General features: G+C 39.8%; 1 protein-coding gene across 3 annotated transcripts; it reads left to right on the top strand.

The window, feature by feature from the left end:
- The first annotated feature begins 13 nt into the window (after positions 1–13).
- Positions 14–26,105, top strand: RECQL (RecQ like helicase). 3 transcript variants are annotated; one of them, XR_012776230.1, is made up of 16 exons: positions 14–123; positions 2,410–2,482; positions 3,874–4,071; positions 5,998–6,177; positions 7,062–7,168; positions 8,139–8,337; positions 9,491–9,657; positions 10,232–10,313; positions 11,388–11,536; positions 11,622–11,739; positions 13,391–13,529; positions 14,914–15,005; positions 17,148–17,367; positions 18,256–18,385; positions 18,589–18,836; positions 22,988–26,105. XR_012776230.1 is itself a non-coding variant. In XM_075505868.1 (14 exons), the coding sequence occupies exons 1-14, from the start codon at positions 2,467–2,469 to the stop codon at positions 18,775–18,777; spliced, it is 1,986 nt and encodes a 661-aa protein (XP_075361983.1). In that variant the 5' UTR covers positions 2,410–2,466; the 3' UTR covers positions 18,778–22,973. The 3 variants fall into 3 exon arrangements, 1 of the variants encoding a protein (XP_075361983.1); XR_012776233.1 differs by lacking the exon at positions 14–123 and having other exon boundaries at positions 22,992–26,105; XM_075505868.1 differs by lacking the exons at positions 14–123; positions 22,988–26,105 and having other exon boundaries at positions 18,589–22,973.
- Positions 26,106–26,181: the final 76 nt, after the last annotated feature.

Below are 26,181 nucleotides of genomic sequence, written 5' to 3'. Positions count from 1 at the left end.
TGGGGGAGAGGAGATGCACGTGGTCACCCTCGCTCTCGCTCTCTCTTGACAATTGGCTGAGGGAAGCCGGCAGCGGAAGAGGCGGAACCGGGAGGGGGCGGGGCCTGAGAGCCGGCTGTCCAGGTGGGAGTGGGGGGCAGTCGCGGTGCCGGCGCGCGGGAGCGCGGGGGCGGAGCGGGAGCGCGCGCCCCGGCACTAACCGTTGGGGCGGGGGCGGCGCGCGCCAGGGCTGTAACCGTCGTGCGGGTGGAAGGGGGTGATGAGCCGTGGCGGAGGCCGCGGCCGCCAGCGGCAGGGGTCTGCCGGTCGCCTCCGCCGGCCGCCTCCTCCTCCGCCTGTGTGGCCCCAGCGGCCTCCGGCCCGCCCCTCCTCCGCGGTGCTGCCCGCCCCCGCTCCGCTCTCCGGCCCGCCGGGCAGGTGGCTTCCCTGCCTGGCCGGGACGGCTCCGTCACGGGCCGCTGGGGGCGTGGGGCCGCCTCGGTGAGGCGGGCGCTCCCTGCGTTTCGTGCCCGCGGCTTGTGTTCGGCTCGCAGGTGACGGATGCTGAAACGGCCGCTGTAAATATATCTCCCTGCTGCCGGTTTGGCGCTTTTTTTTTTTCCTCTCTTAATGAGGGTTTTTTTTTAAGGTGGTTTCTCAGGGTTTTATGGCTGGATGGGGGATTTTTACTACTAAAATGATACGCCGTGCTTTTGCAATTATCGTTGGTTTTATTCCCTAATTTTTAAGGGTTCTTGGTTTGATAATGCTTCATTACCACCACTCACTTCTTAGAGTTGGGACTGAAGAGCGTTAATTTGGAGGCTGGATAGAAGGTGGGGTAAGAAAGCTTCCAGTGCTAGGGCACCGAGTCAGTTCTGTGCAGGATGGAAAGTGACGCTGGTTACTAAACTGTCTGTTTTAGGCATGTCCAGCGTGCGCTTAGAGGCCTTTCTTTCCCCACTAGTGGGGTATTTAGAAAAGGCTGTGATGGGGTGAATTCACAGGAATTCAGCTGTTTTTACAGTGGGGTAAAACTGCCTAAAGGGCAAGATGCTTCCGCTTGCCTTTTGTCTACTCTGGTTTGAGATATGAGTTCATCATTATTCAGTTTCTTAGGAGCTGCATTTTTGAGGAGTCAAATGATAATTGGGGGTCTTTGTTGGCAGTGGTGGTATAGAATCAATTATAAGGTATGCTGAGCTACTTCTTTTAGAGACAGGAGCTAAATTAAAGCCTTGCAGAGCTTTAGCAGCATATAGGGAAACTTTCATGGGTAATTTTCATTCTCTTCCCACTCCTTGGATAAGAAAATGGCTTATGTTTCCAGAGCTATCAGCCTAGTGATATTTGTGAGGATTGTGTTTACGGGGGGAGTAGAAGTAGCATATTGCATTTACAGGGTGTCTGTGCCGTAGCTACTGATTTTTCTGGATGTCCCTGGTTGCTATGTACTTTGGGGAGACTAATATTTCCAAATACTTTTGTGCGAGTGGCAGGTGGTATAAAGACAGAACTGTGTAACTCGAATTATGTGGGTGACCTGGATGCTGCTGAGTTATCTTGTACAATAATCAACTTCCTTCTGAAGTGTGCACCTTTAACTTATAACTTTTAATTATAACCTCTTCTAGCAAAGTCAGTGTTTTATTCACACGTTCTTTTTTATATATATATTTCCCCCATTTATAGGAATGCCGTAAAATATTCGTTATGTTACGATCAGCTTATAGTGAGAGTCCGCTGAATTTGTTCCCTTTCACCTTTCCTCAGATTTGGCTCCCATGTATATAATAAATAGTCCTGAATTCAAGAAGGGTGAGAGAATATCAAGTTTCTTGAGTTTTTTATTGTTAGAATATAATATGACAAAGAATGTTGTTCAAAAAATTAGCCAATAAATAGGATTCTAAGTTCATCTCACTGATGGTCTAGTCAAAACCAGTCCCCCTTCTCTGAACCGAATGACTTTTCTATTTCCTCCAAAAGTAGTTATGGTGACTATTTTCTAAGGGGCACAATATAATTTGTTCAGACTTTTCTGTAAAATAATGTTTGAAGAGACAAAAAAAAAATAGGTCAAAGGTAGGTGAATGACTGGTCTATATTAGACCATGCCTCTCATGGAAAATTTATAACTTGGTCAAAATTCACTTGGTTTCATTTAGAAGGCTGGCAAGCTATAACTTAGGAATTGGTTGTGACTTGGTATCTGCCCCTTTTGCAGATGGGAAAAAGTGTGTTGTCATCTAGTTGGGCATATTTATATAGGCAAATTAAATGAACCAGTACTTAAACTGTTATTTTAACACCTCCTATATTAACGAAGAATCTCTTGTGGTAAATTTGTTCTAAGTTTAGAAGGATTACTCATGAAATAATTTTTGTCTTTTTAAATTTTTTTTTTAATTTATCCTGTTTTATTCTTAGTGACAGTTGCTTGGTTAAATAAGGTCTCCTAAGGATAACGTTCTCTAATCTCCAAAGATGTCAGCTGTTGCAGGTAATCCAAAATTAATGTTCAATATGTTCATTTTGCTATCTTTTAGCTTACTGACACAATCACCTGATGTTATTTATTGTTATTTATATGAATTTAATGTATGCAGAGAAGAGTTTGAGAGGTCTATGTTATAACACTTCAGATTTGAAGAAAAAGTTCTTTTACTGGATAACTTTTTGTTTCTTAGCTAAAAACTAAAACAAAAGCAGGTTTTTCAAGGAAATTACTTGGTTTTCAATATTTTGAAAATATGCTTCATATTTTAAGATACTTTCAACTGTTTCCTACTGAGTAACAGTGGGCATTTAGGAAGAGAGATGTTCCCATTTTGTGCCATTTGTAATGAGGATATATTTTTCCATATCGTACATTTTTTCTTCCATAAGCAGATTATATCTGCTATGCTTGAACCAAAATCTCGTATTTTGCGGGGCAGAGGGGAAGGAAGACGTTTCTTCTTATGCTTTTCTGACCTGGCTCTGAAATATTGATACACGCTTGTCATGCTGTGGTATGTGTTAATTATTCTTTTAAACCCTGGGGATTGGATTCTAGAACACAATTTGTAATTCACAGAGACGCATGTAAGGATGTAAAGAGGCAAATTCCTGCCAAAGATTCACTTATGTAGCCCAAGCTTTTGGGGAGTATTTGCTTCAGCTTTTTCAGATCTGAAGAATGGCTTGTGTTCACAAAAGCTTTTGTCCTCTGTGTTCAAACCTTGGCGTTCAGCAGATCCTCTGGTTCTGCACAGAAGGGAGATCTGGGTGCATGAAATGTAGCTTTTTCCTAATGTCCCTATTTCCATCTTCAGAAGACCTTTACTTGCTGAGGTTAATGTTGCTTCTCACATGTAAATGCTTTCTATTAAAAATGTTCTAATGTGCTTATCTTGGAATTAGCTGGAGTACTTGTCTTCATTGTAACACAGCAGGTTTAATATAAGGGCAGATGCAATATGCTTTTCACTGCTTAACATGCATCTGCAGAAAATAAAATAATTTCAGGTGTCTCTGGAGAGGCACCATTTTTGGGAAACTGGATTGTGATATATTTTTTCCTCTATTAATCAATGCAGGCGATTATACTGTTGCATATCTCTCATATACCATATCAGAGATGACAACTTACAGTATACCTGTGTATATATGACCTGCTAATATAAGAAATATGTTGTTAAGCCTTGCTAAGTATTTTTACATGTCATATACAATATTAGATGCTATAATCTTATCAGTAGGTGTGTCAGGCTGTCTGTTTCTCTAGATGCCTTTGGTTTGTGTTTAATTTTGATTGTTCTCAATCAACAAATGAAATACAATATCCTTTACAACTCGGATTAACATGTTACTGTAGTCTCTATTCTGCCTTCACCTTGCTTTTCCCTTCAGTGCTAGAGGAGGTACTGGTTTCCATTGAAAATGAGCTGCAGGCAGTGGAGATGCAGATTCAGGAGCTTGTGGATAAACAGCAGGAACTCATTCAAAAGAAGATGAGGGTAACGAGTCTGATAAAGCAGTCCTCAGGAGACTTGGAAGCAGGTGGAAGTAAAGACACCGAAACCTCACCCGAGGCATGGAACAAAAAAGGTTTGCAGAGTCAAATTCAAATATTCTAACATAGAAGTAAACTAATTCAGTAGGGCAAAAATGTGTTCATACAGAGTCTGGATAATGATATTGTCCTATTTAATTTTGTTCAGCTGGGTGATCTGCCATCGTAATTACACAGGGTAATGTTTGTACGTAAGTCCTAAGGACATTCCTAAATACTAATCTGAGTTCTTCTGGGCAGAATTATCACAAGAGTGGCCTGCTATAACTACTTTTATTCTTTTGTTGCAAAGTCACAACTTGATTTGATTTGCTATAAGAATCCCAGAGTAAATCTGGATATATTGCAATACTTATATTTCCTGTTTATTTATGTTCTAAAAATAATTACTCTGGATCTTTTCAGGATTTGATAATAACAATCTTGCACTCTCAAAGTTACTTCTTGCTGTCTTCGTGTTTCTTCTTGCTTGAGTGGGTAGGACATCGGTTGTGTCTGCCGTGGGTTATGTAGCCTCACCGTCTCACTAAATTATGCAAATTAGATGGATGCTGACTGCCAAAAGTAACATAGAATACGTTAGTATGTAGAGTTAGTCCAAGTGGCAAGTGCCCCATGGTGGTGTGAGGGCTGCTGTTCTTTTGGAAGTGCTGTCTTTAAGTTAACCGTTAACTGAAGTCCTGGATAGCTGGTGGGTCTTGACTACGTTATGCCTAGCCAAATTCCCTTCAGATCTTTTTATTACGTTTTTTTTCCCCTACTCTTTTACTTAACTTGGAATTTGGAAATGCACTGTTAGTTTCTGCCTGTATCTATTGTATGTATTCTCGTTTTTGGTTTTGGTTTTGGTTTTTTTTTTTTTAGTCTAAGTGGTATTTGTCTGTGTTTGAGAAGTGTTGTGCATATGTTAGAATACCGATACTTTATAATGGCAAATTTATGCTGTTGAACAAATCAATTTATTTTGGATGACTTTGTGCCTAATTCTCTCCTCCTATGCTTTGAAAACTAACATCTTCACAATCAGATGCTGTGTACATGTTGCCCATGATGTGTACATGTTGAACAGTAGGTAAATTTGGTCCCAGTACAAAGCTTATTGAAGTCAGTGGGAGGTTTTTCTTGGTTTCAGAGAGCCTTGGCTCTTGGCTGTGATCTCTGTAAACTGGGAAGCAATGTCACCTCAAGTCCCAGTTAATTTTTGCATTGTGTGCGGTGTACCCTGGAGTTCCCATAGTTTTTCTGCATTTTAGTTTTAATAACACAAAAACAGTTAATGTGCTTCCTGATGCATCTGAAATTTAAGTTTTTACAGTATTATCTCTTTAAATGATGCAGTCTTTAGCTCTTTCTTGAAGAAAAGAAAAAACTATTATAAGCATGTTGGGGTGATTATTTTGGGGAAGCTTTAACTCCCCCCCCCCCCCCCCCCCTTTTTTTTTTTAATAAATGCTTATTATCTCTGGAATATATGGAAAAATGGTAGCGCCTTCATTATACTATTTGTAATCATTGCATTTGCATGAGGGAAGCATTTGGGCAACTTAGTAGTGAGACTGTTGTAGGGCTCAGTGTCTGGTTTTATTTATTTTTAGGGTGCGCTTCTCACTTCCATTTAATTTTGGACTAATCAGTTAACTTGATTATTAGCACTTTGAAGTTCTTCATCTGCTTGTTAGTTTTTAGCATTAGTTCACATTTATGTGCAATGAGAGCCTTTAGTCTAGAGGTGGATTGTGTTTACATTTCATAGGGTTTTCAAAGGTCCCCCTTGGAAATTAGTTTATACAGACTCAGGCTGTGTGTAGCTTTTTGTGTGCCATTATTGAATCTTCGAACACTTTACCAGATCTGGAATTATATTGCTTCCAGATTTAGTTATTGTATATGTAAATTGCCCTTCCTTCTTATATTTTAACAAACTTGGCTATGAAATGTGTTTGGTTTTTTTCCCTTAACAGATTTTCCATGGTATGAGAAGATAAAAACTGCACTGCAGAGCAAGTTTAAACTCCAGAAGTTTAGGTCCTTGCAACTTGAAACAGTAAATGCTGCAATGGCGGGAAAGGATATATTTCTTGTCATGCCTACAGGCGGTGGAAAGAGCCTTTGCTATCAGTTACCAGCTGTCTGTTCTGATGGTATGTAAGGGAAGAAAAGGTCATATATAAACAATTGGATTTATTTTTGGAGAGTTATTTGGAGAATGAACATTATATTGGTGTCTAATATCACCATACAGAGGAAAAAAGAGCAAAGATAGGAGAGAAAGATTTACTAGAAATATTTGCTTTGCTGTCTTTATTTTGTCTGAAGGAACAATAGCAGCTTTAAAGTAGATGTGCCTTTTGGATGTGATTTAGATTTAAATCATTTATCTAGTTACTCTCAATACGTTATGTTATTAAACACTGAAAGAACTTTTTAAAAGTTTGTCACTATTTTTTTTCTTTCTTTCTCTTTTAATTCAATATACAGACTATAAATTATTAAAGGATGGATATCTGTTATTTGTCTGTTCCACTCTGAAGTTTTAGCTTCAGATTATTTGGGAGAGACTTTGCGTATTAATTTTTAAAAATAGGTATCCAGTTCTAGTTTTTAAGCTTTTTTTTTTTTTTTTTAAATAACCCATCTAATTGCATGGAAGTTTACTTATTTACAAAGGCCAAATTTACCAATACCTAGCATTGCTTAGTTGTGTGGTAAATTGGCACTTCACGACACAGATGTGAATCCAACTTTCTTTGTTTTCTCTGTTAGTTCTTGTACTCTGTTTGTTGCAGTTGTTGTGGTCTAGATTCTAAGAGAAGGTGCATGTCACAGGCAGTTGATCAGAAGTATCCCTCTGTGACCTAGCACTCACTTATCAGCTATCTAGGATGGGAATCTGCTACTATGTATGAAGCTTAAGCGTGCATTTGGCAGTTCCTTCAAAACAGGGTTGATGCATTAGTAAAAACTATTAGGGGAGATATTTGTGACATCTGAACTGTTCAGTTTGCACAATGATTGATTGTTACAGGTTTCACACTTGTGATATGTCCTTTGATATCACTTATGGAAGATCAGCTCATGGTTTTGGAACAGCTTGGTATTTCTGCAACTTTATTAAATGCCTCAAGCAGTAAGGTATGTTTAACTGCCAAGTCTTCATGGTTTTTGTGGTGTATGTGCTGGTGTCTTGCCTCTGCGTATGTTATTTATGAATACCGAATGAATGGCAGTCTTATCGGCTAATGCCATTCTATCAACAGTATCTTGCCAGCTATGTGCTGTGACATGGATAAAATGAATAAGTATCTTGTGTTCTTGTTTTAATGACAAGAACACATGTAAACCAACACCTTTCATGGAATAAATAGATTTCATGGGGCTATTTAGAGGATGTGAAGTACCTTTGGCTGGTGTATGTTGTAGATTTTTACTCAGTGTCTAGACTTAAAAGAAGATTGGAGTAGGTGATTTTTATCCACTAGTAACATGCTGAACAGTGCAGGCTTTTACATATAATTATTTGACTTACTTTAGGATGGTAAGCTGTTTGATCCAGAGGCCAAGAAGTAAGTTTTTTCCCAGACTGTTGTTAGTCAATTGCTTTTTACAGTGAAATACATTTTCCTGACTACCAGGAGGCTGTGGTCATTAACTTGCACATGCACTGGATCTGATAGGTTAGTGGCTTGATGCAATGTGCCAAACTTGGAGCCTGCTTTGAGGTAGAGCGCTTTGAAAACTCAGTAATAACGACTACAATTGTGTGTAAGAAACTATTTTACACTTGTAGTACCACAGGCATGTTTGTTATGTTATAGTTTATTGGGAAAACACTGATACCACATGATGAAGCAAAGACAAATATTCAATAGTTTGCTTTTTCAAAGTTCTGTGACAGATTTTCCAAGTATTAAAATTAACATTTTATATATAATGATCTTCTGCAAAGACTTACAGTAGTGGTAAATACTATGTAACAGTTTATCAGTCTCTATTAATTACCCCTTATGTATTGTTAATAACCTCTTAAGAATCTTAGCACTAAACAACTTCAGTGTGTTGTCCTAGTTTGTTAGCCCCTGATTTCTCCTTTTGTTTTGAACAGGAACATGTGAAGTGGGTTCATACCGAAATGCTAGACAGAAATTCGCAACTGAAGCTCATTTATGTGACCCCGGAGAAGATTGCAAAAAGCAAAATGTTCATGTCAAAGCTAGAGAAAGCTTATCAAGCAGGGCGTCTTGCTCGCATTGCTGTAGATGAGGTCCATTGCTGTAGTCAATGGGGCCATGACTTCAGGCCTGGTATGCTCATTAGAAATCCAGTTTGCAGTGTTATTCAGGCACCAATAAATAATGAGTTAGGCCTGAAATAAAGCCAGGTGCCTTCTTCGTGTGTTAGGTAAATACTTAGTGCATGGCAAGTACCTGTGTTAGCTCAAGGACTTTACATTTAATTCAGAGATTACTATATCCTTGTCCAGGAGCTAAGTTCATGCAAATGGGGGTGATTTCAGTGTAGATTTTGCTGTCAGGATTCTAAAGAACTCCTAATTCAGCTTACCTCAATTAGAGCTTAATGAAATGAAAGGTTTTGGCTGCCATCTTTAATATGGACAATACAGTTATCTTTAATCTACTGCTACATGAAAAAGTGTCATTCTGTACACTGCTCCCTAACACACTGGGTAACAGAGGTAGAGCATTTTGTAAATTCATGAGATATATTTTAACTGCTTCTAAAGCTAGGTGAAACAAATGCCTGTGACTTGCAGGGAAAGAAAGTGTGCTTCAGTCCGTTTCCTATCTTGTCAGTTGTAGAAGACTGTAACTTTCTGGTTACTGTTTCTTTGCCTTTGAAAGAAAATCTGATTTGAAGCAATAGTAACTGTAAAGTCAACTTTTGCAGTTTTGTTAAAAAGTGGTGTCTGAGTAAAAAGCCATGCCAGTTAAACAGGCAACATGGAATTTGGCTATGTACCTCTGGCTGCATTTCTGTTCTAAGGCAGCAAGTGATTGTCAGCACTGAGCCTTTAAAATCTTTCCTTAGTACAGTCTGGCCTATGTATCCAAATTCCACATTGCTTGTTTATTAGCAAAGCTGTGTTTACTGAAAAGCTATTTGTAAAAACAGACCTGCAAACTAACCTGAGTGTTGGTTAATGTGATGCCACCTACATTTTTCTAACTTTTTAAGACCTTCTATTTCAGTATGGTTTGCCTTCTAAATTGTGACTGCTTCCATAAAATTCAATTAGAACAAAAGCATCTATTTTGATAAGTGTAACCTTCTTATTACTTCATTTGGATGTATAAATTATTTCTGTGGTAAATTGATCAGTAATAACATTTATTGCAGTATTACCCCATTTAATGCTACCTACATGAATATCTTTTTTAACTTTGGATCTATGGTATGAGAAATCTTTTTCTTTCCCCTTTTTGTTTTCTTGCTTAGACTACAAGTCTCTTGGTATTTTGAAAAGACAGTTTCCCAATGCTCCCTTGATTGGATTGACAGCAACTGCTACGAATCATGTTTTAAAGGATGCTCAGAAAATTTTGCATGTTCAGAAGTGCATTACCTTTACTGCTTCTTTCAACCGGCCCAATCTTTACTATGAGGTATGTCTTGCTACCTGTTTGTTTGACTGCTTTGCAGTCATGATTATCTTCTCTAAGTTACAGTTGATGAATTTTAGAATAGATGTCCAATTATATGTTTTAATAATAAATAGCTTTTCAACTGAGTGATGGTGTTCTTCCATGACTTCATCTTGTTGAACTTGCTGTCATCTGCAGAGGAACTTGGGCTGCTCTGTCTTTGTGAGCAAGGCTTAGCAGATAGGACTGTGTACAGGGGAGAGGTAGGTAGCGGGCTCAGACTGCTACAGCCTGTTGGAAAATACATCATATGATTACAAAAAGTTGTGAATTATTGTGTTGTGCCGTATTTTCAGTTTGGCCACAGGTTCTTTTATTGTTCTTCATGGGAAAACTTGTGATTTTGGTGTGGTGTTTTTTTTTTTTTAATGGACTTTTGAGATGTAATCTGAATGTACACAAAGAGAATACAGTAATTTTGGTTAAATGGCAGAATAGTTGTGTTTATTATACTGGAAGAAGTAGAATAATAGGATTGTTTGACACACTGTGTGCCTACTTGAACTCTCTGGCATGTGTATATTATATTTTTGAGGTTCGGCATAAGCCTTCAAATAATGAAGATTTCATTGAGGACATAGTTAAGATCATAAATGGAAGATACAAAGGACTCTCAGGTAAAAAGTGTTTAAAAAAAAAAAAAAAGGCATGTTATTTTTTGTCATCTTAAGCACTACAGGGATGTTTTCAAGTGATCCTGAAACATGTAGAGAAATTCTGCCTTCACCATACATTAAACATCCAGCATTAAAAGAAATGAAATTTAATAAGATCCATACCTTGAATAATTACTCTTTTCATTCATTAGTGTTTAAATGTCTTTACAGTTTACTTATATCTTCTGAAGTATTGAAATATAATGTTGATGTATATAAAACAATGTTTACATAGATAAGAATAACAGAAATTTTTAAGATTGGAAAAACAAGGCTCAAAAAAGGTTATCTGTATGTTCTTAAATCATGTGTATGTCATTTAGTGTCTATGTGTCAGGATACTTACGATCTTTAACACTTCTTTTTCATATTTCATTATAAGATTCTTGTATTATTCAATGCCCAGAATGGGTGTATAGTGGGGTGAATTGCACTTTTGTGATGAAAGCAGAACTGTAAAAGTTGGACTTTGTGTAGTCAATAAATTATGTAGTGCAAATAAAGAGGAGAGCCATATTACAAAGGCAACAGAACCCAATTTCCTGGAGCAGCAGTCTGTCCCTGTCTCTGCTGTGGAACTCTGTGGCTTGATGAGCAGCTCCCCAAGTACAAACTGTGCTAAGATGATCACAAATTACATGGCTTTGTGTGTAATCCTTGACTTGGCCCAAACTGACTAATGACAAAAAGCAGATTAATCTGAAACCTCAGGTGAGATGTCGTAGATGTCATAAGGAACAGCACTCCTTTACATAAGCATTAATAACCATTGTTCTCCTTGAACATTAATAGAATATTTCCATGATTAATGTGGATGGGCACCCATATTTTCTCTTTATAGCCTCAAGTCAAAGCTGATAATTGAAGTTCCATTCATGGCTACCAATACTGCAGACTGAATAGGCACAAAGATTGTTTACTGGTTTTTATTTATTTATTTTTAAGTTAATAAAACTTTCAAAGTTGTTTTTAAGAATTGGGGGTTGTTTGGTTTTTTGAAGATGTTACAATAAGTCATCTTTCACTTTTGTGCAGGAATCGTTTACTGTTTTTCTCAGAAGGATTCTGAGCAAGTTACTGTGAGTTTGCAGAAACTGGGAATCAAGGCAGGGACTTACCATGCAAACATGGATGCTAAATATAAGACCACAGTTCATAAAGGATGGGCAGCAAATCAAATCCAGGTTAAGCAGATACTTTTCATAGACTTATGTCTCATTTAAACAAATTGTGTTTTGGTACCTTTATGGTTTCTTAATCTTATTTCAGGTTGTAGTGGCGACTGTTGCTTTTGGCATGGGAATTGATAAACCTGATGTGAGGTTTGTAATTCACCATTCTATGAGCAAATCCATGGAGAACTACTACCAAGAGAGTGGACGTGCAGGTATTGTAGGAAATGGCTTTTGCAAAGCAGCCATTTACATCCATTAAACCAATAAAATTGTACTTCGATTTCAGCTGTTTATGCAAAGTGTCTTGTCTTTGAGACAGGTTCCAAAGTGTATAACGCCACTCTGCCTCTGTAAAGAGGCTTTAAAGCAAATATAAACTACATGTGTGATCTCAGGCCTCTCTACTGCAGTGTAGCAAAGAATAACTGGGTACCTAGCCCTTTACTCAGCATTTTTTTAATTATTTGATTTTTGTGACATCTGTGGCTTACCAGAATAATGTCATAACATGTCATTGCCGATCAAATGTATGTTACAGAAAGGATTACTTTTTTTTTCTTTGCATAGCAACTGGGATGCGTGATTTGCTCAGATTGTCTCTAGATGATGTCTTATGTCTGTATGAGTTTCAGTGGACACAGAAATGCAAGTAGGATGGGGAGTCTGGAGCAGGGAATTTCAAGGATTGATCAATGTATAGCAGCACTAAATAGCTGTTACGGCTGAAGAAAAGGTTTTGTGGTGGTTTGGTTTGGTTTTTTTTGACCTTGTGCATTATTACTTTTTCAGACAGATTTGAATCTGTGTGGAGGAAAGCTTTTCAAGGACCCTGAGGCGCAATTGGTTGAGATTTTAACTATGCCTGTATGGTAGAAATTGGCCTTAATACTGGCTTAAGAAATACAGCAGTCACCAAAGTTTATGGGAGTTTGCATCTGCTTACGCTAGAGAGACAAAGGCTGTATAGGTGCTGAAATAGTTGTTTCACAGGGTTTATCAGCTTGAGGTGATTAGAGCAGGCTTTTGTGTGTTTCTTTTTCATAACTTGATTTAAATGAGAATCTTCGGGGGCGGGGGGGGGGGTTAATTAAGCACTGCTACTCATTTGCCTGAACATACTACTTAGCTTATGAAACCTTCCTCTTTCCCCTTGACTGCTCATCCAAGTGAAGTCGTTCCTTTCCGTTATATGTTAAACTTTTTAAAAGTTTAGTTTTTTTTAGACCTTTTCTGCTCTCTGGATCTTATAAATAGCAGGAGGGCACCTATCAGCACATCATTGGGAGAGGGGGGCAACAGGAAGGAAGAGGTGATCTAAGTTCAGCTATAGAAGACACAGTTGGTTTTAAATGGTATATTTTGTTAAATCATACCTAATTCTCTATTTATTACCATTAATACCTAATACCGTATTTGAAACGTACAATGTCTATTAATCAAATAAGAATTAGGCTTCAAGATGTATTTGGCTAGGATTTTCCAAGAGGCGTTAGGGTGAGAAAATGCTGATTTCACTGGCTTTCTGTATGACATTAATATTTTATTTTAGTTGTTAAAGAGTAAAAAATTTTCACTGTGTAGTATTTTCAGTTTGCTTGATTCTGTACTTGTAGAAGACTGTTCTAAATCTATTTTATTCCTAGTCTGTATCATGCTATGTTCTATTGGCTAATATGTTATGCTTGATACTCTGTTACAGTCCTGTGCTCCCTATACAGGCGCTGCAGAAGCCCATGCAGATAAGAGTGGAATTTGTACCAGAAAATGCTATACTTAACGTAAATTAAATTCTATACTTAAAGTAAAAAAAACTCTTCTAAAGTTTAAAGTCTAAACTTTTTTGTTTGTTTTAATGCATTGCAGGTAGAGATGACCAAAAAGCTGACTGTATTTTGTACTATGGTTTTGGAGATATATTCAGAATCAGCTCAATGGTAGTGATGGAAAATGTAGGGCAAGAGAAGCTGTATGATATGGTGTCTTACTGCCAGAATATGAACAAGTAAGTTACTGTGGTGGCTTGGTTGCTTAGTTTTTAAATAGTTAGGCTACTTTTGTTTGGTTTTTTGGAGGGTATTTTTAAAAAAGCATTGAACAAAAAACCCCACAAAACCAACAACAAAACAAAAAAAACCCCGCCACACTATAGAAACGCTACCATTGTAACAGAGTCTTGAGTTTGGAGTTTGTGGTTTGGCTGCTAAGTATGTGTACTCTTGCACATAACTGAATGTTGGTGTGTGTTGTGGTTTAGCCCCAGTTGGCAATTAAGCACCACAGAGCTGCTCGCTCACTCCCCTGCCCCCAGTGGGATGGGGGAGAGAATCGGAAGAGCAAAAGTAAGAAAACTTGTGGGTTGAGATAAGAACAGTTTAATAGTTGGAACAAAAAAAAATTGTAATGAGAAGGGAAACAAGAGAGTGAGAGAGGAACAAAACCCAGGAAAAAACAGGTGATACAACCACTCACCACCCGCCAACCGATGCCCAGCCCGTCCCTGAGCAGTGATTGCTGCCCTCCGGCCAACTCCCCCCAGTTTATATACTGAGCATGACTCCATATGGTATGGAAGAGCCCTTTGGCCAGTTTGGCTGTGCCCCCTCCCAGCTTCTTGTGCACCTGGCAGAGCATGGGAATCTGAAAAGTCCTTGACTAGTGTAAATGTTACTTAGCAATAACTAAAACATCATTGTGTTATCAATATTATTCTCATACTAAAATCCAAACCACAGCACTATACCAGCTACTAGGAAGAAAATTAACTCTATCCCAGCCAAAACCAGGACAGTGTGTTGCTTGCTGGCTTCAGGATAAAGTTCTGGAAGCAGTTATGTTGAGATAAAATATCTGTCAACAAACGGTGTTTGGATTTCAAATCCCATTCAGAGCAAGTACTGGAATGCCTTGGCTTTTACCCTAAGGTACCAGCATTTCATGGCCATACAGGAATCTGCATGTGTTCAATGTTTCATCTGCTGCACTGAGCTGTATTGAATACTTCATGGAAAACACTTGTATCTATGTTGTGGACAACTCGTGCATTTGGTACAGCCTTTGTTGGCCTCAGTCTAAGAATTAGTTCTTAATATTCTTAATGATACTTTGTTCTATTGGAATTGCAGATTATACTTACTTTTCTGCTTTAACCAAACTGTTCCTACAGCAGTATTGAGTATTGGTGAAAGCTACTAGTTACTCCTATTAGTGTAACTGACAGGGAGTTCTGTGTTGCAATGTTTGTTTTCTTATTTTTCCTGAGATAATTCTTCAGCTTGTTTTGAGATATGAGCTGACCCAGGGGACCTTCTTTTTGCCACTTGCATGATTTATGACACAGGTGGATACATTTACATTCTATAGTCCCTCTTTGCTCTCTGTTCTTTCAGGTGTCGCCGAGTCCTCATAGCCCATCATTTTGATGAAGTTTGGGATTCTGCAAAGTGCAACAGAATGTGTGATAACTGCTGTAGAGAGAACTGTAAGTAAATTGTTTTTATAACCAAGGACAGAGAACATGGAGAAGGTTGGCTTAAAGAAATATCTAGTTTAGACAAACTGTGAGCAACTTCTGTAAAGTGTGCTCGTAATACTGCCTGTTTCTAAGGTTCAACTTTTGTCATGAACATCAGTTTTTGGTGGCTTAGTGTTGCCAAATTCAGGGTGTTTAGCAGGATACTTCCTGGTTTGGCTTTTTGCCTGAGGCCAAACACTTTGGTATCTTTCAGGCTCAGCTGTTCACCTGTTCCCAAAAGTGAAGCTTGGGCAAGGGGGAGATTGGCTTACCTGTTTTAAAAAGATTCTTGTATGTGTTGGGTTTTGTTTCAGGATTTTTTTTTTTTTTTTTGGTGTGAAAGCTTTAATTTGAGAAGGAGCCTCTTGCTCTCTGCATGCCAAACTGTTCACACTTTGGCTCTGAGAAGGTACAATTTGTACATGTCCTTTTACAACTTCCCTGGTAAAAATCTGAGGATTTCAGTGCTGCATGCTCATGAGACCTACCTGTGTCAGGACTGTGCATGACAGTTGTGCGGAACAGCTGAGCACACTGATTCAGGATTTTGCCATGTGTTAGCTCTAACAGCACAATGCCTGTCTAGTGTGTGCTCTTCCTTTGGAAGAAAGTTGGGATCATAAGAGGGAAGGCATATGGGCCAGACATAGAGGCAACTTGGGAGACAAGCTGAAACAAGACCTGCCGTATGTTAAAGGAGGATGGTTTCAGCAGAACGCGGTTCTGGGACATAAGTTCTTTTGCTGCTTTGCCTACAAACATCCTGGGCAGTGCTTAAACTACACTTTCATGGGTGATCATTGGCTTCTTTAACATTTTTGGTACCCATCCAGAAAGCCATAAGTCTGAAGATGCACAAAGCATCTGTTGCTGCGCTTAGTAAGTGAGAGCTGTGGTTTAGACGTAGGAAATCCCATACAAAGCTAGAAAGCTCTGAAAAGAGTGCTGAGAAAAAGTTGGTCTTGGGCATCTCTCTTGAACACACAAAACCACCTTAAATTTCTTTAAGTAACAGGTGGATTCTTGTAATATATGGAAAATACCATCTACTCATACCTCATACCTGTGCGAAGCATTTGGGTAATGTAGTGATCAGCACACGAAAAAGTTAGGAACAACTCTGTATTCAAAGCTCTTCTCATAACTAGGCTTTATTTCCCTGTACATTTTTGGGGGGTAAAGTAGACAAAACAAGATATTTAACCTCTTTTTTCCTTTATACAGTTAGTTATATCTGCATAATGAAACTGTTTTGCAAAGTCATGCAACTAACAGTGTCTTGTTGTCTTCCAGTTGGAAATGGGGCTTAGCTGCAATTTATACTGGGGTCAGAGGTTGAGAAGAGTATGGGTTGCTTGTACCCAAGACTTAGAGGAGCCATGTGATGAAGTGTAGTTGAAATATCTTATTTACTGCTGGTTTAGCCCCAGGGCCTTTTGATATATAAGCAAGGTCTGAGGAAACCTAGCAGTAGTACTCGTTTTTCAGTACTTAATTCTTAGTGTTGGAGGAGACAGTTGGGGTAATTCTATGCCATGATCTGATCATGCAGTAGAAGCACGATCATTATGTGCTACATGGATGTGTTAGTGCTCAGAATAATTAGTCATGATGAAGCTAATTTGTATAATGAAATTAATTCTTTTTTTTCTGTCTCATTTTGTCTGTGTCTTGAGAGAAGAAATGTCTTGCTTATAATGTTCAGTTTCTCTTTGCTCTCTATTCTTTCCATACTAAATATTATGGGTGAGGAAAAGGAATCCAGCTGCAGAGTAAGACTACACTGCAGAGTAGCTAGCTACATGACAGATTTTATGCTTTGTAAATGCTACTTTGAAATAATTTGTGTGGTTTGTAATATTAAATACATGTAAAAATATTTGCAGGATTGGAGTTCTAATAATGAAGTAGAAAGATAAATGTAAGTTTGAGTACAAATATTTCCTAATATGACAGAGGGAAAGTTACAGCTTTATTTGTTATACATTTATATATTTATAGATATACATATAAAAGTGCATATATATGTATGCACCCAATGTATATATGGATACTATCTAAATAACTAAATAACTTGCTGTTTAAATATTACTTCACTTTTATTTGTAGCATGTGAAAAAATGGATATAACAGGATACTGCAGGGATCTAATCAAGATACTTGAGCAGGCTGAAAACATGAGTGAGAAACTCACCCCACTGAAATTAATTGATGCGTGGTCTGGGAAAGGTGTATCAAAATTCAGGGTGGCTGAAGTTACTCCACCAAAGCACCCTCGAGAGGAGCTGGAGAGAATTATTGCCCATTTACTGCTGCAGCAGTATCTGAAGTATGTAAGATGACGACTACTTTTTTTTTTTAACATCTAGTAGTCATTTTTCTTTACTCCCATGTTAATTCTGTATAATATTAATGGATACATTCTGTAGTCTCATTTTTAGCCTTTATTTCAGATGCATTTAATGTATTTTACACAACCTCAAAAGATTACTATATTTCTACTTCAGAATGTTAAAACAAAAGTTGGAGGAACATTTGAAATGCTGCTTGTCTTGCAGTTTTAAAAAGCTGAGGTCTTCTGTATTCAGGGTAAACCTTTAAATCTGCAGCAGGCTTCATTTTAGAGAAGTCTGCTGTTTATACAGAGTCTCATTTAGATTCCATGGCTAAGCAAAGCAAATGGGGTTGCCCAGATGAAGTCTAAGTCAGGACAGGCTGGCTAACATGGAAGGTGGTACTCGGAAACTTTAAGAAAGCATAGTGAAAATAACAACAGTGCTTCTCTTGTAATCTGGCTGTCTGTGTGGTATGTGATTTTGTCTTTTCATATAGTTCTAGCAGTTCCAAGAATATGTACAAATCAAATATTTAATCCCTTTATTTTTGTCTTAATTTTTTTGGCATCTGTTTGTACAGCTGACTTTTTACACTCTTAAGAGAGTGAGCAGATGACTTATTACATCTTTTTTCCTAATTTTCCTCCACGTATTCCAACAAATTGACACGTGTGTGTGTAAAGGTCCACAGACTGAACTATGTTAAGTGTTGGCCAGACTCACTCTAAATTAAGTGACTACCCACTTGAATAGATAAAGCACAATCAAGCTGCTATTTGGAACATCCATCAGAAGGGTTAATGGGTCACATTTTTCCCCTGCATGCTCTAGCCTGTATTTGTCTCCAGCCTTCTCTTATAACACTGGTTTAATTTATGCAGGGAAGACTTCAGCTTCACGGCATTTGCTACAATATCCTACCTGAAGATAGGACCAAAAGCAAGTCTGCTGAAAAATGAGGCACATGTCATCACTATACAAGGGACAACAAACAAGAAAAGTGTTTACAAGGTACTTATATCTGTACTGACTTGCTGTATAGATATCTTTTCCATTATAGTTTATTTTAATAGTTTGGTATCTGCTCAATATATTTTTCATAGTAATGCAATCAACAGCATTTAAAATAGATCTCATTATCTTCTCTCTTTTGCGGGAACACTGAAGAAGGAAAACAATGTTAGAATTTTAATAGAATTATTTATAACTTACAGGACAAACCATCTCAAGCTTCGAATTCGAAAGGAAGCAGAGAAAATGCTCAGACTATTTCAAAGACTGTCCAAGGTTCAGCAGTGAAGAATTCACAGGAACATAAACGGCCTAACTGTGGTTCTAACTTAAAAGCAAAGAAGCTTAAGCTTCAGGCAGGTGGAGATGACCAGCCAGTAGTTGTTGACTGAGTTTCACAGACTATATTTAGGATCTGATCATGTTTGCTTCTCCATGGACAAGGCAGTGTGTAAGTTCAGTTTGTGTTTTAGTAATTGTATTTTTTGTGCATTTTTTTAATAAAAAGAAACAACAGGGAAAATACAAAAACCCAACATATTTAAAACCCTCAAATCTAGAAAAAGTCTAGTAGTCAAGGGAAAAATGCTTCATATCAAAATAACTGTTGCATATCTTATGATGCAACAGTGACTACAAAATGTAAATAATTACTGTGTTGCCTTTTTAACTCTTTTGGAAGTGTAGTGTATAGTAACACTATTGCAGAATCACACAGGCTGGAAGGGACTTCCGGAGATTATCTGGTCCAACTTCCTGCTCAAAGCAGGTCCAGTTGGAACAGGGTGCTCAGGGCTATGTCCAGTTAAGTTTTGACCGTCCCCAAGGATGGAGATTCCACAACCCTTCTCAGCACCTGTTCCAGTATTTGACCACCAAAAAAAGAAAAAAGGATATTTCTTAGAGCCAATTGTTATCTCCTGTGTTACAACTTGTTTGTTGTCTCTTTGTCCTATCACTGTGTTCTTCTGAGAAGAGTCCGGCCCCATTGCTGCTATGCTCTTCCATTAGGTAGTTGAAGACAACAGCAAGATCACAACAATCACTCCACCTCCTCCCTCCCTAGCTTTCTTTTTTAATCTGGAAGAAATCCAGTTCTCTGTTTCTCCTCTCTGAGCACCTAGGCAGCTTGGTAGCCCTCTGCTAGACTCAGTCAGTCCAGTGTATCAGTGTGTTTCTCTTACTGGGAAGTGCAAAACTTAACCTAGTGCTCTAGCTGTAATCTTGCAAGTGCTGAACACCCAGAAAGAGTCGTTTTCCCCAAACTGCTGGTTACATTCTTGTTAATGTAGTCTATGATGCAGTTGTTGTCTGTGCTGCAAAGGCACACTGCCGATTCATGTTCAGCTTGTTATCTACCGGGAATCTGGGTCCTTTTCTGCAAAGCTACTTTCTAACCAGTCTGTCCCCAGCCTGAACTGTTGCATGGTGTTACTCCATCCCAGGTGCAGGACTTTGCTTTTGTCTTTAACTTAGAGGTCCCTGTCAGCCCATGTGTCTGGCCTGTCTAGGTCCCTCTGAATAGAAGCCCTGCTCCCCCAGTGTATCAACAGCTCTCCCAACCTTGGTATCGTCTGCAGACTGGCTGGAGCACGCTCCATCCCTGTATCCAGATTGTTAGTGAAGACCCTAACTTGTATTTGCCCCAGTATTGATCTGTGAGCGTTGCCACTAGTAAATGGCTACCAGTTGGACTTCGTACCACAGATCCCAATTCTTTGAACCAGGTGGTCCAGACAATTTTCTACCTACCTTGTTGTGCATTTATCCAGTCTATATCTCACTGATACTTTTAGCTGTAAGGAAATTATAGGAGATCATGTCAAAAGCCTTGCTAAAGTCAAGGTATACAACATCCATTGCTACCCCCTTATTCACACAGGCAGTTATCTCAGTCTGGTTGATGAGGTATGCTTTGCTTCTGGTAGATCTAGCTGGCTGTTCCCAATCACCTCCATTTGTCTGAAGATGTCTTCTGGGAGTATTAGCTCCTTAAGTTTTCTGGGGGCTGAGGTGAAGCTGACTGGCATGTAACTCCTTAGACCCTCCTTTTTGCAGACGGGTGAGTTACTTGCCTTTGCCCAGTTGTCAGGAACCTCCCCCAGTCTCCAGGTCCTTTCAGAAGTGATAGTCTTGCACTGACCTCAGCTAGCTTCCTCAGCATCCCTCAGTGCAGCCCATCCAGTCCTGTGGATTTGTGTGCAGCCAATTGGCTTAAGTGATCTGTAACTCCACCTTCCTCTACTGCTTTACTCCCATGGACTGCAAGTAGGCTTGGGGACCTGGGAGGTCTGAGGGCAAACCTTACCAGTGAAAAAGAGGCAAAAACCGTGAGTACCTCAGTCTTCTCCATGTCCTGTGTCCTCTATTCCTCTGAGCGGTGGGACCATACTTTCCTTACCCTTCCTTTTGCTGCTAAGGTACTTACAGAAGCTCTTCTTACTGCTTTTTGTATCCTGTGCTAGTTCCACCTCTAGCTGAGCACTGACTTTTCTAACTCCTTCCCTGTGTGTTCAGGCAATGTCTCTATTTGTTCTGGATATCTTGTACCTCCAGCCTCCTTTTTGTGTTTGAGCTAGCTGAGGAGTTCTCTGTTCACCCATGCTGGCCTTCTGCCACCCTTGCTTGACCTTCTGCACATAGGAATAGACTATATGTGTTTTGAGGAGGTTGTGGTTTGGAAATCAAGCAGCTTTTCTTGAGCCCCTTTGCCTTCCAGGGCAGTCTCCCAGGGATCCTGACAAGCAGATCCCTGAACAAGCCGAAATCTGCTCTCCTGAGGTCCAGGGTAGTGGTTCTATGTTTTTCTCACTTCTCTGTTGAGTTTAAAATTCTGAATTGCACAGTCACGGAGCAACATCTGGGATCTGGGCACCTAGTAAGAAACAAACCTGTCAATTTCTCCAAGTCAATGAGGGCCTCTGTCCCCCACAGGAGAGATTCTCTGGTAACTCTTCTCTTCCTTTTCTTCATTGCGTGAACACATGGCTCACGTCCAGCTGGTATCATGCATTCCTTGGTGGAGTCATCATCCTTGTCTTTCTTGGGGCACTGTACCTACTCTGCAACGGCAGAGCTGTAGGTGGGAAAAGCCCTTTTGTGTCGCTGGAAGCAAGAGGTTTCCAGCTTTCCCTCCTGTGGGAGTCTCTATCCACTGCTCCTGTGAGGGTAGTCTCAAGGTTTTCCCTCCTTTGCAGCACAGCACCAGGGTGGTCCTTAGCTCTGCAGCGTCTCTGTGAAGACCCTGCCATTGCCTGTTCCTCCTCCTGGCTGCTACGCAGGCTACTCGCCTCTTCCTGCAGCTCCTTCATGCAGCCACTCGGCACTGCAACCAGTGCACAGCTCCCCCTGCTGAGGCTGCTGTTGCCAGCTCCAGGGAGAGACATCGGACATCTGGAGACCTGGGCTGCTGCAGCACCCTTCCTCTGGAGCTGTGTGTGGGTCAAAGCCTCTGCAGTGCCGGGGTGGTTGTTCCAGCCCAGGTGGACATCACCATTACTGCAGTTTTGAGCAGAGATGTGGCCCTTTTCTGCAATACTTCCACCTACTACATCATATTTGAGTACTTGAGTGTACTTTAGAGAAGAATTTCAACAGGGCATTGTTACAACATTGCACTACTTCTGACTTGTAGAGATTTTTGTGAAATACTACATGTATTTATCCCTTTAAAATACATCTGTTGCTCTTAGAACTGCATTTCTCTAGCTTGTTATTCAAAGAGAAAATTATCTCTTCTGTGCTTTTCAGAAGTACCTAAATTTATACTTAAAACCAAGACAACTTGATCTCAGCTGTTCCCTTTGTAAAAGTTATACTTTATATGAGAAATACAGAAAAAAACACCACTGAAGAAATACTGCTCTCTCCTTTTTTTTCCCTCCTTCCCCTGTTGAATTGGCTTCTATTCCAACTACAGATCTGTATTCTAATTAGAAGTGAATCTGGTTGTCCTAAAAAATACTCTTCTGCTCTCTAAGCGCTAGAACATGACTGCATGGGAAGTTGCATACTTTAAGCCCTAAATGTGGGCTACCTTAAACTTAATATTTGGGAGGTTTCTCAATTCTAGTCTCTTAACTTTGCTACTCCACCTATCTGTTTGCTTATGTTCCTGTTTTTTGGGGAAAAGGAAAAGAGAAAGCAACTATAGGAGAGTATTGCTGCTTGCCTGTGGCTTGAAGTAGTGTGTCTCCACCACTTTAAAGAGCATCCTGTCTCTTTTGACTCACCTACGCTTCCTTTCACGTAATGTCTTGGTTCTATCAAGGTAAGAGAGAGCCAGTGCTTACTGCTGCAAAGGTTCTTACCTCACCTTATCCCAACGGCAATTAAATACCTGTCTGGGTGAACACTGAGTGTGTTTCTCCTTAACACACAGGTTCAATGCAAGCTTAGTCAAAACCGTAACAGTCAAGAGAAGAAAGATTATAAAAATCACTTGGGATTACAAAGTAGAACAGAAGACAGAAGTTGGTTTTAAGATGTTTCACAAGTAGTGGGAATTTGATAATTCAGAAGTTATGGTAGAATTTTAATTTTGAGGTTTGGAATTAGATTGAAACTGATACTTTTTTTTTTCTTCTTTTTTTTACTGGAAAGGCAGAAAAATTGTATTCGACGTTGAACACTGTCAGGACCTGAGATTTCACCTAGTACGCTAAGGTCTTCCCGTGTTCAAAGGGATAGATGATAAAGAGAATGCTTGAGCTCTGTTACCTTGATGAGTTGGGAAAAACAAGCTACTACTGAAATCCTAGTGTTTGGTAACCAATAAGGCCTTTTGCTGCTACTGAGAATGTGGTGCTTTCAGTTCTACTTGTGTTTGTCAGGGCTGGGAGCAAGAATAGCTGGGTTGAGGGAAAAGGCCTGAAGAGCAGCTCTGTCCACACTTTCAGTTCCTGAGCGGCAACAACTGCTGAGCTTTGGGTTTGTTTATGCTTAACCTTTAAGCAGTGCTTCATCTCAGAAATGCAGCTGTTGTGGTTATGCTACATATTAAAAAGAATCTTTGAACCCCAGGAAAGTTACAAATAAGAGCGAGTGGTCCTTTCCTTGCCCCTCAGGGTTCTGGATTTCCCCTCTAATTTCTTCTGAACTAGAAGATGAGGTATATTGAGCCCCTAATTCCAGGACTGTAAAATGTCGTTGGGATAAATGCAGTAACCAGGAAATTACCCTTTGAGACTGATCTCAACCTAGAACCATGTGACCTCCCTTCTCTCATGTGCACTTCAAGAAGTTGCTAGAACACTGTTGCCTTCTTAATATTTACATTTGACTAATTATATAAAAGGAAAAGCTTCATTAATAATGGCAGGCTCACTTTCATCCAGTAAGTAGACTTGAGGAAAGTGATACTCTTTTCCAAACAAGGAGCAAACCATGTGGCTTAGCACTGTTCCATGTTCAGACAACACAGAATCACAGGACAGCCCAGGTGGGAAGGGACCTTGAACAATCTGGTCCAACCTCTTGTGGGAAAGGGAGCTTAGGTGAGATTATCAGCACCCTCTCCACTTGCATCTTGAAAACCTCCTGTGATGAAGACTCTACTGCTGCCCTGCAGAGGCTGTACCAGTGATTGATTGTTCTCACTGTAACAATGTTCTTACATTGAAATAAACCTGAAGGAGTGCTTGAAGAGGTCAGAACAGCTGATGTTTTTCAGTACAGGCAAGTGCCAGGGTATGTCAAAAGCTTCAGTTCTTTTGCAATGGAGGGCTTAGTAGAAGCTTTTTTCCATTCCTACTTTTCCCAATCAAGAGGTACTTACGGTTATATAAATAAATCAATATTCTCTGAAATTGGTTATTTAACGTGCATCAACATTGTTTTATTTGCTCAGTCCTACTTTCTGTATTGTGTAATTAAGTGCAACAAAGTGCCTAACGCAGCCTGTAATGTAGGACACCACATCCTGCTAGCTGAAGTGCAGCTATTCTACGCTGTCACCACCTCATCTATGGACTAAAGAAAATCTTCAGCTACAGACTTTTTCTCCCTCCCATTTTAGCAGGGAGAATATTTAAAACTGTACGTGAAGTAGAACTATACACCTGTTGACTTCCTTTGATGACCCATCAGTTTCCAGAAACAAGTAACTGTGTGCCAGAGTGGTAAAGACCCAGCAGCTACTGCCGACTTCAAGCATTGCTTAGGCACACACAAGGTTGAATGCTAGATTAGAGGTTTTTTTATTTTTTTTTTAAGATCTTAGCACCAGTGATCAGTAAGGCAAGTTCAAACTCATTATAAATGTAAGTTCCAGTAGGTTTCATTTTGGGTTCTCTCCCCACCCCACATTCAGATGTATACCAACTTAAATATAAACCACACCATGATTAAGAACATGCTCTCCATCTTTATTTTTCTAGTAGAATCTTGTCAGTGACAAAAGCTTTGTATTTCACCCATCATTTTAACTGAAACCTTTGCCAAAAGCGGCATTCATTCATTTAATTAAACAGTCATTCTCTTTAATTAGAGTGATTTTCTGGGAATTCTCAGTATGTACTGCCAACTTTGCATTTAGTAGAGTACAACAAACTGTTCCCAGTTTGACCCTAAATAAACAGCAACTCCCAAGTAGCAGTTGTAGAACAAAACCAAAAGCCAGTATGAAACAACCTATGTCCACAGACGGCACTATGGAATACAGAGAGGACATTAAGGAATAGCTTAAATTGTTGGGCTTTATCATCTAGGCACTAAATTATGCCTAGCAACTAAAAAAGGAGGAACTTGATTGAAGCAAGCCTGTATGTACACATCACTATTATTAAAGTGCATCTTGCATAACTAAGCATAGAGCCAGGGAGCTAGTTATGATTGAAAACAAACAGCTTAAACCCCCATTTGCAACTGAATAGTAGGTATTTTGTCACTAGTTACCGCAAGTCAAATTGGAGTTTAGTACCCGCAAAAATTCCTTCCTGGAACCAACATGCATGACAGTGGGAACGAGGAGAGGGCAGAAAGTGGCCAAGACACATAGTCCCCACGAACATTTTCACTAAGCGACTAGTAACAGTTGTCTGTTGAGAATCCCATCGGCATATGGGACTTGCATTCAAAACAGCATCCAGCACCATCTACCATGTAGTCTGGACACAGCAGCCTGCTCCACAGGCTCTTGACAGGGAAGACCCCTGCAGGTGCCATCCACCAGTGCTGTTGCATTAGCCTTTCCTTGGAGCACGCTGCACGTTGTTCCTGCTGAAGACCAGACAGGAGGCACCAGGGCAGCTCTACCCCACTAGCTGAATAGCTGAAGTGACAAGCAGTAAAAAAGCTGCTGTCAACCGACATCTCACCCTGGCTTTCACTGTTCAAAGTTTGTGTGTTCTGTACTTAGCTGAGTAGAAAATACATTTATTTCAGAAATAAACTTATGGGGAAAAAAAATAAAAAAAAGGAGGGAAGATAAAGCATCCATCATGCCATGTATCTGCAGACCACGTTCCAGGTAGTGAGAGCTCTGAGCGCCCTGTGTCCTAAAGATGTCCTCTGCTAATCTGAGCCAGCTCAACAGAGATGGCCCCGTTAGCTGGAATAGGAGTCTGGAAACCTGCGGCACGTACTCGCAGGTCTGGGCAGCGGAGGGGCCCTAGTGGGACGGTAACGCACCACCCGCCTGCCTTGTGAACATGCACCTGAGCAAGTGGTTTTAGGAAGCAGAGGCTTTCCCACCCTAGCCAATACTCACACCGCCCAAGTCCGGAGGGCAGCACCATCACATCACGGCATCCTGGCTCACAAGAGTGGCTTGCTGGTTGGGATGAGGAACATGCGTG

This window comes from Mycteria americana, chromosome 1, assembly GCF_035582795.1.
Source record: "Mycteria americana isolate JAX WOST 10 ecotype Jacksonville Zoo and Gardens chromosome 1, USCA_MyAme_1.0, whole genome shotgun sequence".
NCBI classification, from domain to species: domain Eukaryota; kingdom Metazoa; phylum Chordata; class Aves; order Ciconiiformes; family Ciconiidae; genus Mycteria; species Mycteria americana.
This window is presented reverse-complemented; position numbering and strand designations above follow the sequence as displayed.